General features: G+C 41.9%; 1 protein-coding gene across 3 annotated transcripts in view; it reads right to left on the bottom strand.

Moving 5' to 3' along the window:
- Positions 1-6240, bottom strand: part of LOC120049963 (PRKC apoptosis WT1 regulator protein-like) — a 76874-nt gene extending 70634 nt beyond the window's left edge. For 2 of the 3 annotated variants that reach the window (XM_038996499.1, XM_038996500.1), the window contains exons 1-2: positions 6115-6240; positions 5098-5802 (exon numbers count right to left, since the gene is read on the bottom strand). In XM_038996499.1, the coding sequence (XP_038852427.1) occupies positions 5098-5646 (549 nt within the window). In that variant the 5' untranslated portion in view covers positions 5647-5802; positions 6115-6240. The remainder of the gene's footprint in view (positions 1-5097; positions 5803-6114) is intronic. The other variant, XM_038996501.1, reaches the window with a different exon arrangement.
- Positions 6241-16220: the final 9980 nt, after the last annotated feature.

Here is a 16220-nt window from a genome sequence, read left to right as displayed (position 1 = left end):
TCAACAGGACAATGACCCAAAACACACCTCCAGGTTGTGTAAGGGCTATTTGACCAAAAAGGAGAGTGATGGAGTGCTGCATCAGATGACCTGGCCTCCACAATCACCCGACCTCCACCCAATTGAGATGGTTTGGGATGAGTTGGAGCGCAGAGTGAAGGAAAAGCAGCCAACAAGTGCTCAGTGTAACAGTATAACTTTAGTACCGTCCCCTCGCCCCGACCTCGGGCGCGAACCAGGGACCCTCTGCACACATCAACAACTGACACCCACGAAGCGTCGTTACCCATCGCTCCACAAAAGCCACGGCTCTTGCAGAGCAAGGGGCAACACTACTTCTAGGTTTCAGAGCAAGTGACGTAACTGATTGAAACGCTAGTAGCGCGTACCCGCTAACTAGCTAGCCATTTCACATCCGTTACATCAGCATATGTAGGAACTCCTTCAAGACTGTTGGAAAAGCATTCCAGATGACTACCTCATGAAACTGGTTGAGAGAATGCCAAGCTGTCATCAAAGAAAAGGGTGGCTACTTGGAAGAATCAAAAATATAAAACATATTTTGATTTGTTTAACACTTTTTTGGTTACTACATGATCCATATGCGTTATTTCATAGTTTTGATGTCTTCACTATTATTCTACAATGTAGAAAATAGTAAAAATAAAGAAAAACCCTTGAATGAGTAGGTGTGTCCAAACTTTTGACTGGTACTGTACATGTCAGTACATACACACAACAAGTAGGTCACATGGTGGAGAGGCGTTGTGCTGTGAGGTGTGTACATTCCCACACCTTCTGGTTGTGAGAGTCAGACTGGCTTGACCAGGATTTTTTTGGAAAGCAAGAGGGGTGATAAAAATATAAACTAGAGCCAGGCCACTTTATCACATCAATGTTACATTCCCCAGGGCTTCAGTACAGGTCGAGGGGGGAGTTCATGTAGTTATAGGGCAAAACTCTGTCTCACCACATACCATATTTTCTGCTTTACCCCTCCTTGACAGCACTGCTACTTTAAGCACAACAATAGCAAGTGATGCTGAAGAAAAACTGGGTTTCAACATGACGGTGTGTCACTCAAGAGGGTTTACAGATGTTTAGATGGTGTCATTGTAGCATGACGGCTTTGAAATACATTTGTGGTCTGTCTGCAGATAAAACTCAACTCACTCACCTGGAGAGAGCCTGTTGTGCATATATCCAGAGCTAGATATGATCCGATGGATCTTTAGAAACTGTGGGTTCAAACTAAACATTTTGAGGCAAAGCCAACTGTCAAGCAATGGGCCTTCCATTTATTAGCACTTTGTTGATGCAGATTCTCATTGGAAAACAAATGTTATAATCACATTGCTTTGTCCGTGGAGTGAAAGATATCAGCATGATTATGTACAGGGAAGACACACTTCTCTTAGCTCATGACAGATATGCATAAACTACACAAAAGTGATTCAACAGCAACCAGGAAGAAGCTCTGAGAAATCCCCTCGGCTATACCCTCGGCCCTTTCCTCCTTTTTACAGTTGACATTTTAGTAATTTAGCAGAATTAGGGTTGAGTGCCTTGTTCAACGGCCCAATTACAGATTTTTTTAACAAGTCGGCTCTGGGATTTTAACCAGTGACATTTTGGTTCCTGGACCAGCGCTCTTAAAATCGCTAAGCTACCTATTAGCACAGTAACGGAATTACGCTGAGACTCACTTTAAAATGTATGCTAAACAAAAAAACATTGATTTCAAAGTTTAACAAACCATACAACTCTATGCACACTTGGAACAATTTACACAGAAAATAAATAAATAAATATTTCCTGGAAACAGTGCTGATGCAAATTTTGTGTTTTTGCAAAATTTCCTGTGGAAAACGTTAAAAGTAGCCCTTGTGCGTAGAGTTGTATGATTTGTTAAACTTTGAAATCAATGCTTTTTGTTTGGTATACATTTTAAAGTGAAGAAATGTGAGTCTCAGCGTATGCCGTTACCATGGAATTGCCCAGTGCTAATTGGCACCAATGTGTAGCCTGCCCTATCATACCGCCTGTTCGCGGTTGCTACTGACGAATGGCCCTGGGTGTTCCAGACACAACAGCAGCAGCCTTGATCAGAGAGATCCAGCCCGCCACATGAAACAAAGTTCACGCTCCAGAGTGAAAGCAACTCAGTCTCCAAGCAGAGCCTTATAACACACTGCTGGTCATAAAACATGGATGGCCCCAGACAATGAGGCTCATCAACTAGGCCTAAGCCAAGGTGAGGCCAACAGGAAACGGACCACTGACACAACACACACACCCTAAAGAGAGAGAGAAAAGGAGAGAGAGCGAGATTGAAGATAACGCTGTCTGAGTGAGTACTCACCTCGAATGAGACAAACGCACACATCACTTAAGCAGTATTTCATCGTTCAGTAAGCATTTGCTAAGCAGGTCAGAGGTCCCCAACAGCCAGTAGACACATACCATTCTCCGTCAGAGAGGGTGAAACTGACAGGGAGGCTGAAACGAGACACCTTCCTGGAATGGAGGAGGTGGTCCTGATTGACACTCCACAGAAGAGCCAGTGTTTGCTTCGGTTAACCGTGAAGCCATTATCAGCCCATCATAGGGAGAGTGGCGCGATTGGGTTTCCTATTGCTCTGAAACCCCCTCAACAGCTATTGTGCCCCACAGAACATGCAGGCTGATTATGCCCCGGCATACCTTTTCAATAAAATTCATAACACAAGGGGCCTTGTGTGAAGAGGGTTCAAATCATACAGCGATCGCGATGTCAGGGTTTAGATTTACCATGGGAAAGATGCAACGCAATAAACACAGGCAATGTTGTCGCATGGGGCATGATCGCACATAGTTTGGCATGATCTGTGGGGTTGAAACCTAGCACCAACGGCTTGGCTTCTGACAAGCTTCTCACACTCCTTGATTGGCATTGCCGACCGCCTAATAACAGGCTGTCACCAGCCAACTGAGACACTGGTCAACCTCCAGGTGAAACTCCACAGTCGGCAGCATGCTCTGGGTCTGGGCAGCTGTCAGAAGAGCCAGACCCCTAATATGTAGACTACACTCTGTGGCTTCAAGGCACTGAGCCAGTGTCAACATCATAAAACATGCCCATTATACAGTGCCTTCAGAAAGTATTCATACCCCTTGACCTATTCCACATTTTGTTGTGTTACAGCCTACATTAAAAATGGATTAAATCGAAAAGATTCTCACCCATCTACACACAATAACCCATAACGACAAAGTGAAAACATGTTTAAAATTTGTGCAAATTTATTGACAATGAAATAGAGAAATATCTCATTTATGTAAGTATTCACACCCCTGAATCAATCTGTTAGAATCACCTTTGCCATCAATTACAGCTGGGAGTCTTTCTGGGTAAGTCTCTAAGAGATTTGCACACCTGGATTGTACAATATTTGCACATTATTTATTTTTTTATTCTTCAAGCTCTGTCAAGTTGGTTGTTGATCGTTGCTAGACAGCCATTTTCAAGTCTCGTTATAGATTTTCAAGTCAATTTAAGTCAAAACTAAGTAGGCCACTCAGGAACTTTCAATGTTGTCTCCCAGTGTCTGTTGGAAAGCAGACAGAACCAGGTTTTCCTCTAGGATTTGCCTGTGCTTAGCTCTATTCTGTTTCTTTTTATTCTATAAAACACTGGATTCCTTGCCAACGACAAGCATACCCATAATATGATGCTTTTTATTGAGGAATTAAAGTTAATTTCTTCGCCACATTTTTTGCAGTTGTACTTTAGTGCCTTACTGCAAACAGGATTCATGTTTTGTAAAATTTGTATTCTGTACAGGCATCCTTCTTTTCACTCTGTCATTTAAGTTAGTATTGTGGAGTAACTACAACGTTGTTGATCCATCCTCAGTTTCCCTTATCATGGCTTCATGGTAAGGGAAACTGTTGTTGTTTCCTTCCTCTCCAGCAACTGAGTTAAGAAGGATGCCTGTATCTTTGTAGTGACTAGGTGTACTGATACACTATCCAAACTGTAATTAATAACTTCACCATGCTCGAAGGGATATTCAATGGCAGATTTTTTATTTATCTACCAATAAGTGCCCTTCATTGCGAGGCATTGGCTTGAATCTGTGTATGATATTGACAGCTCAAGTGAGGGACCTTACAGATAATTGCATGTGTGGGGTACAGAGATGAGGTAGTCATTCGAAAATCATGTTAACCACTATTAATCGCACACAGATTGAGCCCATGCAACTTAATATATGACTTGTTAAGCAGATTTTTAGCCTTATTTAGGCTTTCCATAACAAAGGGGTTGAATACTTGACTCAAGACAATTCAGCTTTTCATTTTTTATGAATTTGTAAACATTTCTAAAAACATAATTCCACTTTGACATTATGGGGTATTGTGTGTAGGCCAGTGACACAAAATCTCAATTTAATCCGTTTTAAAATCTGACTGTAACACAACAAAATGTGCAAAAGTCAAAGGGTGTGAATACTTTCTAAAGGCTCTGTATACATATAATTTCCCTGATGGTGGACGTTCTTAGAATAACAGGACAGACATATTATTGAGTGGCGGACTGGTGGTTGACAAGCTTTCATCAGCGTCCCTGCTGCCAGGCTGTGACATGATTTAAGTGCAATAACAACGATACTGCTCACTCTGCACATTTTCAGCATTCTCATGTAGACTTTTTCATGTCTGTGCTAGACAGAAGTTCTTCATGAACACTCGACTGGAACAGACATGTTTATGTAGGCCTTTTGAAGGTCAGAAGAACGTTTTATAACCCCATTTGAATACTTCTCATTAGTCATTAAAGCTACTCAGTCTCAAACCATTATTTTCCCACAAACATCCAACCCATTTGGTACATTAAATGTTTGTTTCATAACGATAATAACACAACCTAATGGATAGATAAGTCCATCTTTAATGCCGTCTTTTCCACAGTGGTTTCATCAACTTTTATTTCTCGCATAGGCCTACAGGTTGCCAGCACAGAGTGTAAACAGTCTCATCCTACACCATGCATCATGCTTAATAACTAGGTGATGATTTGTAAACAAATGAAAGTTACAGACAGCTTGGACTCACCTCGGTGGATGGCATGCTGACAACACCTGTTGATCTGCGCTTCTCCCTCAGCTTTCTCTTCTCTATCTGTCCTTTCCCCTTCCTGGCGCTTGGACCACTGTTTTTCTTCTCTTTGCCTTTACTGGGTGAGGGGCTCTCCTTGTCACTGCCATGGTCATTGCATGCAGTGGGGCTGGACTCTTGTGGGGTGCAGGGCACTTTCTCCGGCTGCGGTGTCTTCTTCAGGTTACTCCCTGGTGTATCCGCTCCTCTGACGGCTGGTGTCGGGTGTGGGTCATCGTCAGGTCTCTTCAAGGCTGAGGAGGATGATGAGCGAGCCATGGGGTATGATGTCCCGCGGTCCGGGTTGCCGTTGTTGTTAAGTTCGGTGCTCGAGGTAGCATTGCGCATCTCACTTTTGTTGCTGTGGCTCCCCAGGGTCGCAGGGACAATACCACCAGTGCACACCGCGATGTCCCCAAGCATTTTTGCCCTCATTTTCTCCCGTTTAGCCTTCCATTCCTCCAGAAAGTCTGTCTGTGCATTTGGTTTAAATCCACCCGTTGCCATGTTCCTTTTTGAATGTGTGGGTTTTTTACCAGTGGCTTTACTAAGTTTGTAAACTACGCTCCTTCAGCAGTGAATTTGTAATTTCCGTTTTTAATCAGGTTACCGTGCAATCGTCCTTCGCTTCTAATGGCACCACATTTCTCAAAACGACTCGGTCTACAGGTAATGGAGAATCACAGTTAGTGTAAATGTGGTCCAAACTTCAATGAAACGACCTCATTTCGAAATTACTATCCGTATGTAAAGTGTATCAAATTGTTTTTACAAACTAGCCTTCCCATATACAAACAGGGTTTGAACTATATATAACTCATAGCAAAGTTGGTGCTCCAGTATATAATCACAACAAGTCGATCATTTTTAGAAGTTGTATTTTCTCCCCCAAAATGTTAAAGTAACTTATTGGAAATAACATGAATCACTTAGTGAACCATTATAACAGTGACATGCGTTTCTAATAAGACTCACCTGTTATTTTGCAGTGCTTTCGCTCTCTCAGGTGAACATTCCGTAGGAATGAATTGTAGCCTACTTCACTGCAAACTCGATTAGTCACATGCAACCTAGGGAACAGTGCGGCTCGGACTCAACTCCCTCTCCTGGGCTTCTCCGAACCCATACGAAGACTCACGAATACATACGAAATTAAATGGATGTAGCCTATTCCGTTATTAAAAATGTTTGCGTTGTACTTGCTGTGTCTAAACACCTTTCTTTAATATTTTCCAACTAAATGTTTCTTTTTTTACAGCATCTAGGCTACAAGGTAGAAATAAACAAGAAGAAAAATGTCTCAGCCTAATCATAGACTATATAGTGTATATTCTTCTTAACCTATAGGCTGTATAGGTGGAGGTTGGTGGGAGGAGCTATAACAGTCTGACTACACCACTAGCGTCGCGTGCGCGAGCATTGCAAAATACATTTAAAAATCTATATTATTCAGTTATTGCACCCACACTGCTCGCGAGCGTCTGCGTTGGCAAGGGCTAAAATAGAAGTCAGTTCTATTTGTGACGCAGATCGCACTGCAAGTCCCACCTCTCCCATCTCCTCATTGGTTTATAGAAGCAGGTACCCACGTGCCATCTCCTCATTGGATATACCCACGTGGGTGACTGAAAGACGAACAAGGTCGGTGGCGGTAATGCACCTAATTTATGAAAGTTGCCAATCGCAATATAAAGTCCAGAGAAGAAAAGCCTGGAAGAGGAGAGATGACTAGAAACGATTTGGCTGACCGTTTTATGTGTGGATTAATTGTCGGAGTAGAGGACCTTGTGCATTTCAGGTAAAATAACAACTCAATGTTTATATCCCAGGACAAATTAGCTAGCAACAGAAAGCTATCTAAATAGGACAAATTAGTTAGCAAGTGCAAGCTAGCTAAATTGCCATAAATGTTTAATGCTTTTTGGCCTGTCCCCAAATTAATGTAATTGGTTCAGAGTTTGTTTTGATGTTTTAACCTGCGTGTCATGATCGCGTTTGGTGTGGGGGAACAAAATACACTTATGCACGATGGCGCACGTGAGCAGCCAGTTTGGGTTCCGTGTTGGCCCTTGGCAACGCAGACGCTCGTTGGCGCGCGTGAGCAGTGTGGGTGCAATAATTGAATAATATAGATTTCTAAATGTATTTTGCATGAGACACGTGCAGTGTAGTCAGCATGTAAAATAGAAGTCAGTTCTATTTGTGACGCAGATCGCGCTGCAAGTCCTGCCTCTCCCATCTCCTCATTGGTTTATAGAAGCAGGTACCCACGTGCCATCTCCTCATTGGTTATAGCCACGTGGGTGACATAAAGACGAACGAGGTCAGTGGTGGTAAGGCGTTGGATGAGTCACCCAGCCCCAGAGCACTTCAGAGGTGAACATTATTAATCAATCGATAACAAAACAGGCATACCAACCCACTACGTGGCTATGTGTGAGGGTCATGATGTAAGTGCATAGTTATTTCCACACTTCCCATAAGAGCTGGTTGAAAATAACCCTAGGATGAGTGAGGGTGCCAGACTGATTCACAGTGATTTTTTAATATATTTTTATTTATTTTACTAGGCAAGAACTAAATTACATTTTATTCGGTTAAGAACAAATTCTTATTTTGTAAATAATCTTATTTTGTCATTGTACTGGCCCAACACTCTAACCACTAGGCTACCTGCCACCCTTATATAGTGATGGTAATACAGCCGTATGGATGAATGGGAGAAGACTCACTCAGATATCCAAGCTGGGTTCAAACAAGACAGTGACCTTGACTGAGCAGCCAGTATGCAGCCAATAGCACCTTTACCATTCACCACACCAGATTAATTACGTAAATGCAGGGGGTGCTTACAGTGTAGGTTCTCTTTGGGTTGATTAGGTTCTGTTCGGTTTAAGATATTTTACAATCATACCAAACAGAACCTAGGAACCCACTATATTCACATAACAAGCTGTGATGATGTGAATATGGTCGGTGCTTATTTTCAGCTCTCTTGCAACATGCTTTGGAAGCTGCTATATCTCCTTTAGTTATTTACATTTTATTTGGTCCTTATTTTTATGGATCTCTGTTTAAGGAAATATACTGCTGCATCTGTTGCGGTGTAGCGATGAATGCAGAGCTCCAGTGCAATAACTCTGGTTGACATTCCTAGCTATTCAATCTGTGTTCTCATTACCATTCCACTTCTCTGTGCAGCTCTTGCCTCCCTCTGAGGGCCCATTACTCCATCGCTACTCGCCCCGGACAAGCCCTAAACTTATAGGCTCTTGCTGTTTGAAACCTAATTTCATGCCGTGATAATGGCTCCATAGCTTAGCTGTGCTGCTGCACTGGGTTGGTTACTGCTGAAGGAGTGTGCTCAGGGTAGATATGCAGGAAGCTATAGCCTGTTTCCTAAGGTTGCACTGGTGTTTAGGCAACATTGTCAATGTCCAGATATGTGTTCAATAAAGACATGGCACACAGTCAGAGGACAGGTTGTTTTTCTGACCATGTGACCTGACCAGGAAAAGCTCCAGGCCCTAGAATTTTTTTTTTTTTTTTTTTACCTTTAGTAAGGAGTCCCATTGAGACCAAGGCCTCTTTTCCAAGGGAGCACTGCATGAACACAATTGATAAAATGTGCAACATTGAAACATACAACGTAATTAGAACATACAATACTACTAGCAATTTAAGAAGTAAAACACATTCCTCAACAATGAGGTCATCCATTAGCAATTGAACTACATTCTATAATGTCTATATAATAATCTGTTTGTAATCTACATATATTAGACAGTATTGTACATGTTCTGAAATTATTGATTGGAGATAAAGGAGAAAAGTACCTAGGTGAAAGGAATTAGACACCTTTGTCTTAAAATAGTGGCTCATCTAAGGGTAGAGGTCACACTGCTGTATATTTAGCATTTTTCTGTCTGCTTTTTGGGAAGCTGAAATACGAGAGGGCAGTTGTTGTCGCTCACAGCAGCTCGCTCCATGCCAACACAAACTGTGCTCCTCTTTCAACTAAACCCCACTTAGCAGTCCAATAATGCATTTCCACTGGGAGAGATAAGTGTGTGAACTCCCTTTCTGAATGTCTCACAGTGTTAAGACTTATCTCTGGTGGGTTAAAGACATTCTGTAAAAGCAGTCTGGTACTTTCAATAAATGCCCAGATAACTTTTTCCTCCATGTTACACATAGCCCAGACTGCACATTTCCGGTGGAGTTGTAGAAAAATACAGAGTGCAGCCAAACAGTAAAATCTTCCTAGCCAGTAATCTCAAAACATAACATAATATCCAACATTTTTGGTTCACAGTTTTTTATCCATCCCACAGTTATGCATTAAGTTAAAAGCCATGAGGTGGTCTATAAAAGGAAAATTATTTCCCTTTGTTCAGTTTCAACTGGAGCTTTTTGTGGATATAAACTTAGACTGAGTGGACAAAACATGACATAAACTGACCCAGTTAAACCCGGTGAAAGCTATGATCCCTTATTGGGTTGTGCAACTCAGTATTAGGAAGGTGTTCTTAATTATTTGTACACTTTGTGTATATTGTACTAACTCTATGAAAACATTCACATTCCGAAGGGATACTCTCACCAAACGGCATCATCCCTCACCACTACATAACATTCCCTTATTTACCCATTTTGGGTCATAATACTTAATTTTATGGTCTGAGTCATTATCTCCTTTCTGTTAGTGACTGGACAATCAGACGCACAACACAGACTGCACCATATGCCTTACAAGTCTTGTGAGTGTTTGACATACCAGAAGAGCTGAGGAGAAGGCATATGCCTCTCAGTAGAATGTACAGCATTGCTGACTGGCCCTCTGAAAGAAGCTTGGCCAGAGGCAGGAAGGAAGTGAGGCAGAGACGGACAACAGAGCCCTGGGTGAGACTTCCTCACACACTGAAGGAGTGAGGGAAGAGAGAGAGACTACCCCAAATGACATGTAAAGAAGTTGACTAGCCACGTCAGAACCAGATCATTCTCTACTGAACCAAAGGCCCCAGTCAGGTTTAGGGTTGCCTGTACTCCTCTGGTGATGTGAACTCTGACTCCATGGATCCATTCTCTCTCTCAGTCTCTCTCTCTCTCTGTCCAGTATGTGTAGGTCCGTTACCCCTCCTGTGCCCTCCAACGGCCGCTCATGCCATCTGCGCGGTGCCATCTGGTGAGTGTGATGTGGTGGGTGACTATGTGAGACAGTTAACCAACCTGTTCCATGTTCTGTACCACAGAGTCAGTACATCCCTCTGCTGATTGGCTTCTACTGTGGTTTAGCCAACAGGATGTCAGCTACAGATGTTGCATCAGTAGATGTATCATACCATCGTAGGCAGAGTGTGCATGAATCGATAGCCCTATTTCTGTCTTCCGTTAGCATGTATCCTTCGTCCTCCTGATCTTGACCTGATTTAGTCTATTTACACTTGTAAGATCTGATCACAGTCAGATCACAATGCGTCTTTTAATCATCTACACTAAAAATGTGGGCAAGATCAGGACAAAGGCTGCATGTTAGAACCATGTATAAACATGGCTAGAATAGGCTAATATGGTTAGCTGCATAAAAGTGGTGTTGTCTTGTCTGAACTTGCTTTGGTCTAATCCATTCCTATACCCTGAGTGTCTGAATAATATGTGGTTTGTCTGCTGCAGTAAGGCTATGTTTATGACTCCCTGTTTGACACCTCAGTGAGAGGGAGCGGAGAGTATGAGGGTGGGAATGGCAACTCTCAATGTTTTGTAACCCCGTTCCCAACCGCCCTACTGTACTGTACTGTATGTGGGGAATGACAGCGGACACAGAAACAGACAGACAGACACACAGGCAATTTGAACACTTCCAAAGCACAATGTTCTTCTAATTGCTCCAATTAACACTGCGTTTTCATTAATCATGCATCCAACTCATTTGAATAGTCCAATCTACCAGATCTGGGCATCCGTAATGCGAGTATGGCACATGTTGTAACAGCCCGGTCAGCTATTGTACCATTGTCTGTCTGTGGAGCAGAGGGGCTTTGTTCAACCAGCGTGTCTGATACGGGCGGCAGAGAGCTTTGTGCTCGTCAGCTGTTCTGTTCTGCCTCTGTTAGTTAGCTCACACCACACTCTGCTACTTCAGCAAAGTGCAGGACAGAGGAAAGGGAGATGAATAAGGCACAGACAGCAGTGGAAAAAATGAGGAGAGAAGGGAAGGGATCAGAACACGGTGTACGACAGGAGCTGCTGTGGAGATCTAATTCCCCTCTTTGGGTGATTTCAAACCCAGAAAAGCACATCATCTTATGGCACAACAGTTGTCAGGAATCAAAGAATCAGGGCTCGCTACCAATCATGAGCTGCTTTCGGGGCTAAGCCCCCAGTGATTTGCTTTGAGCCTCAGTGAGGAAAAATTCTACCCTATCAAATACAACAGATGAAGTCTGCCTCTGATGAAATGTTTATGCTTCATTCTATTTACCTACTGAAGTCTCAGGGAAACAGATAGGTTGTCATCTAAGTGTTTTCTGTCTGGTCCACAGGTTCACAGTGGAGATCAGGCAAAACAGAACACATTCATCCTTTGCAGTGAGAAGAGCGATTCCAGCCCCTGTGTGTGTGTGTGTGTGTGTGTGTGTGTGTGTGTGTGTGTGTGTGTGTGTGTGTGTGTGTGTGTGTGTGTGTGTGTGTGTGTCATTAAACACACAGAAACCACTACAAATGTCCTCTAGATGTGTTTGGTTTGATCATAATGGTATCATCAGATACTAATAAGAAGTCCACATACGCAGTGTCCTGACTATGTTTCTCAAACACTTGGTCTGTAATGCAAACATATGACATTGTGACAATTTCTGGTCTACAGTACCATTGTACTCTCTCTCTCTTGGGGATGCTGGGAAAGCAATGAATAGACTACACTAATTAAATCCATTTGTTTCTATAATTATCTCTGGTCATTTTCTAAACCTGGGAAGCTACCCAACTGATATTTTTCCCATTAGCTTTGCGCAAGGTCCTGAAGAAGACAATGTGTTTGAGGTAGCTATGGAGGAATGTCCATATGGACACCAGACACAGACCAGGCTCAGTCCCACTATCATTATGCTTGTGCAAAAAAGAAAATGGAAAAATACAAGTATTTTGCATGCTGACTCTTATCCCCAAAGTATTATCTAAGCTTGGAGTTGGTTCTTTGAAGAGCACCATTGGAGCAGGGCATTCTCTCTGCCAAGAGCAGTCAATGTAAATGATTAAATATTATTTATTAATAAGCAACTCCATCGGTTTTATTAAAAATATGTACTGACCACAGCAGTGAACTGTTGAAACTCTGGCTTGAGGTCTGATCCTCTTAGGTGGATCCTTTGTTCCCTGGATCAACTTAACCCTGATTAAATAACTGTCACCAGTATCCATGACATTGGTTGCCACTGATATTGACCTTGTAGTGTATATTCTTGTGTGTATTTATGTTATATAACTTAGTATCACTGCATTGTTGAGAAGGAGCTTGCAAGCAGCAAGCATTTCACTATACTGTTTACACTGGCTGTATCCTGTGCCTGTGACAAATCAACTCTGATTTGGGAGAGAGAAAAAGAAGAGGAGCAGACAAGAAAGTTTAAAATAATGGAAGTCACATTTGATGGGATATTCCCAGCGGTGGTAAAAGTACCCTATCATCATACTTGAGTAAAAGTAAAGATAACTTAATAGAAAATGACTCAGGTAAAAGTGAACGTCACCAAGTAAAATACTACTTGAGTAAAAGTCTAAAAGGATTTGGTTTAAAACTTAAGTATTACAAGTAAAAGTATAAATCATTTCAAATTTCTTGTATTAAGCGTACCAGAAGGCACCATTTAATTTTTTATGACAGATAGTCAGGGGCACTCTCCAACACTCAGACATAGAGTTGAAGTCGGAAGTTTACATACACTTAAGTTGGAGTCATTAAAACTCGTTTTTCAACCACTTCACAAATGTCTTGTTAACAAACTATAGTTTTGGCCAGTCGGTTAGGACATCTACTTTGTGCATGACACAAGTAATTTTTCCAACAATTGTGTACAGACAGATTATTTCACTTATCATTCACTGTATACACAATTCCAGTGGGTCAGAAGTTTACATACACTAAGTTGACTATACCTTTAAACAGCTTGGAAAATTCAAGAAAAGGATGTCATGGCTTTAGAAGCTTCTGATAGGCTAATTGACATCATTTGAGTCAATTGGAGGTGTACCTGTGGATCTATTTCAAGGCCTACCTTCAAACGCAATGCCTCCTTGCTTGACATCATGGAAAACCAAAAGAAATCAGCCAAGACCTCAGAAAAAAATTGTAGACCTCCTCAAGTCTGGTTCATCCTTGGGAGCAATTTCCAAACGCCTGAATGTACCACGTTCATCTGTACAAACAATAGTACGCAAGTATAAACACCATGGGACCACGCAGCCGTCATACCGCTCAGGAAGGAGACGAGTTCTGTCTCCTAGAGATGAGCGTACTTTGGTGCGAGAATTGCAAATCAATCCCAGAACAACAGCAAAGGACCTTTTGAAGATGCTGGAGGAAAAAAGTAAAAAAGTATTTATATCCACAGTAAAACGAGTCCTATATCGACATAACCTGAAAGGCCGCTCAGCAAGGAAGAAGCCACTGCTCCAAAACTGTCATAAAAAAGCCAGACTACGGTTTGCAACTGCACATGGGGACAGAGATCGTACTTTTTGGAGAAATATCCTCTGGTCTGATGAAACAAAAATAGAACTGTTTGGCCATAATGACCATCGTTATGTTTGGAGGAAAAAGGGGGAGGCTTGCAAGCCAAAGAACACCATCCCAACCGTGAAGCATGGGGGTGGCAGCATCATGTTGTGTGGGTGCTTTGCTGCAGCAGGGTCTGGTGCACTTCACAAAATAGATGGCATCATGAGGAAGGAACATTATATGGATATATTGAAGCAACATCTCAAGACATCAGTCAGAAGTTAAAGCTTGGTCGCAAATGGCTCTTCCAAATGGACAATGACCCCAAGTATACTTCCAAAGTTGTGGCAAAATGGCTTAAGGACAACAAAGTCAAGGTATTGAAGTGGCCATCACAAAGCCCTGACCTCAATCCTTTAGAAAATTTGTGGGCAGAACTGAAAAAGTGTGTGCGAGCAAGGAGGTCTACAAACCTGACTCAGTTACACCAGCTCTGTCAGGAGGAATGGGCCAAAATTCACCCAACTTATTGTGGGAAGCTTGTGGAAGGATACCTGAAACGTTTGACCCAAGTTAAACAATTTAAAGGCAATGCTACCAAATACTAATTGAGTGTATGTAAACTTCTGACCCACTGGGAATGGGATGAAAGAAATAAAAGCTGAAATAAATCATTCTCTCTAATATTATTCTGACATTTCACATTTTTTAAATAAAGTGGTGATCCTAACTGACCTAATACAGGGAATTTTTACTTGGATTAAATGTCAGTAATTGTCAAAAACTGAGTTTAAATGTATTTGGCTATGGTGTATGTAAACTGCCAACTTCAGCTGTAACTCAGACATAATTTACAAATGAATATTGTGTGTTTAGTGAGTCTGCCAGATCAGAGTTAGTAGGGATGACCAGGGATGTTCTCTTGATAAGTGTGTGAATTAGACAATTTTACTGTCCTGCTAAGCATTCAAAATGTAACGTGTACATTAGGGTATCAGGGAAAATGTAGGGAGTAAAAAGTACATTATTTTATTTAGGAATGTAGTGAAGTAAAAGTAATTAAAAATAGAAATAGTAAAGTACAGATACCCCAAAAAACGACTTATGTAGTCCTTTACACTATTTCTACTTAAGTACTTTACACCACTGGAGATTCCATAGAGTCCATAGTCTAGCATGGTATGAGTTGCAGTGGCCTCTATACCGTACCATGCATATGAGTACAAAGCATTGTATTATCGACGTGACCTTACCTCCTTTAAGCTTTGGTCCTGTGTACTCGTCCTCAACCACGGCATAGTGGAAAAACAATATTTGTCACAAAGTGTTTAACAGCAACCCAACCTTGAGGAAGAGCATCTTATTTTAAGAAGGGACTCAGGGCTATGATCAGCCCCTCTGCTGGCTTACTTCCCTAGGACTGGTCCATCTCTCACTCGCCCCAGTTTCCATCAACTATACAATTAAGCACATGATGGCACACATAAAAACACAGATGTTACTGTAATATTTGAACATTCAATTGTGTCAACCAGACCACCCAAAAACCACCGATAGCCCTCTATGTTCATAGATATCAGAATTGTAGAGGGGTAGGTATAGCCAATGACTTGCTTTCTGCAAGTGGCCATAACACACTGCAACCCCTGGAGGGCGGCACCAGCCTAGTTAACTTGATGTTAGACCGTTGCTCACCCTGAAGTAGTTTGACATTTATTGTCGTGTGTCTTGTCCTGGAGGCAGAACTGAGCAATTTCCCCTTAGACAGGCCAGTTTCAAAGTCAAAATTGGCTATATTGAAAACAAAAATTACCTTTTTGGTCTTCATCTAAGGTTAGCCATTAGGGTTAGCAGTGTGGTTAAGGTTAAAATCTGATTTTATGACTTTGTGGCTGTGCCAGCTAGTGACCACTTTGCAGAGCTGCCTCCAGAATAAGATTCATGACGAAAAACACGAACCTGCAAGTAATCTATGGGGCCAGTGGAAACTAATCCATGGTTGACATGGGTCTAAATCACATCCCTATTATTGCAGTTGAAACAAACTGACCTGAGGTGGTGCTGGATGTAGGCCTAGAGGAGCATGGTTGCTGAGCTGGGTGTTTCCATTCAATGTGTGTTAAAATAAACCTGAACTTTTACTTGGTACACATGAATAGGAATAGGTAGACGTTATTTCTTAAAGCATGTACACTCTTGTTTGTTATAAACAAAATACAGGTAGCAGTTTTGACAGAGACACTAACATGGCTAACATAGCCCTCTAAGTTTGTCGATATCATAACTGTAGACAGTAGGTATGGCCAATGACTTACTTTCTGCAAAGCAGCCATAACACACTGCATCCACCAGGGGATGCCATCAG

This window comes from Salvelinus namaycush, chromosome 6 (assembly GCF_016432855.1).
Source record: "Salvelinus namaycush isolate Seneca chromosome 6, SaNama_1.0, whole genome shotgun sequence".
In the NCBI taxonomy this organism is placed as follows: Eukaryota; Metazoa; Chordata; class Actinopteri; order Salmoniformes; family Salmonidae; genus Salvelinus; species Salvelinus namaycush.
The sequence above is the reverse complement of the archived record's forward strand: the minus strand, read 5'-3'. Positions and strand labels throughout refer to the sequence as shown.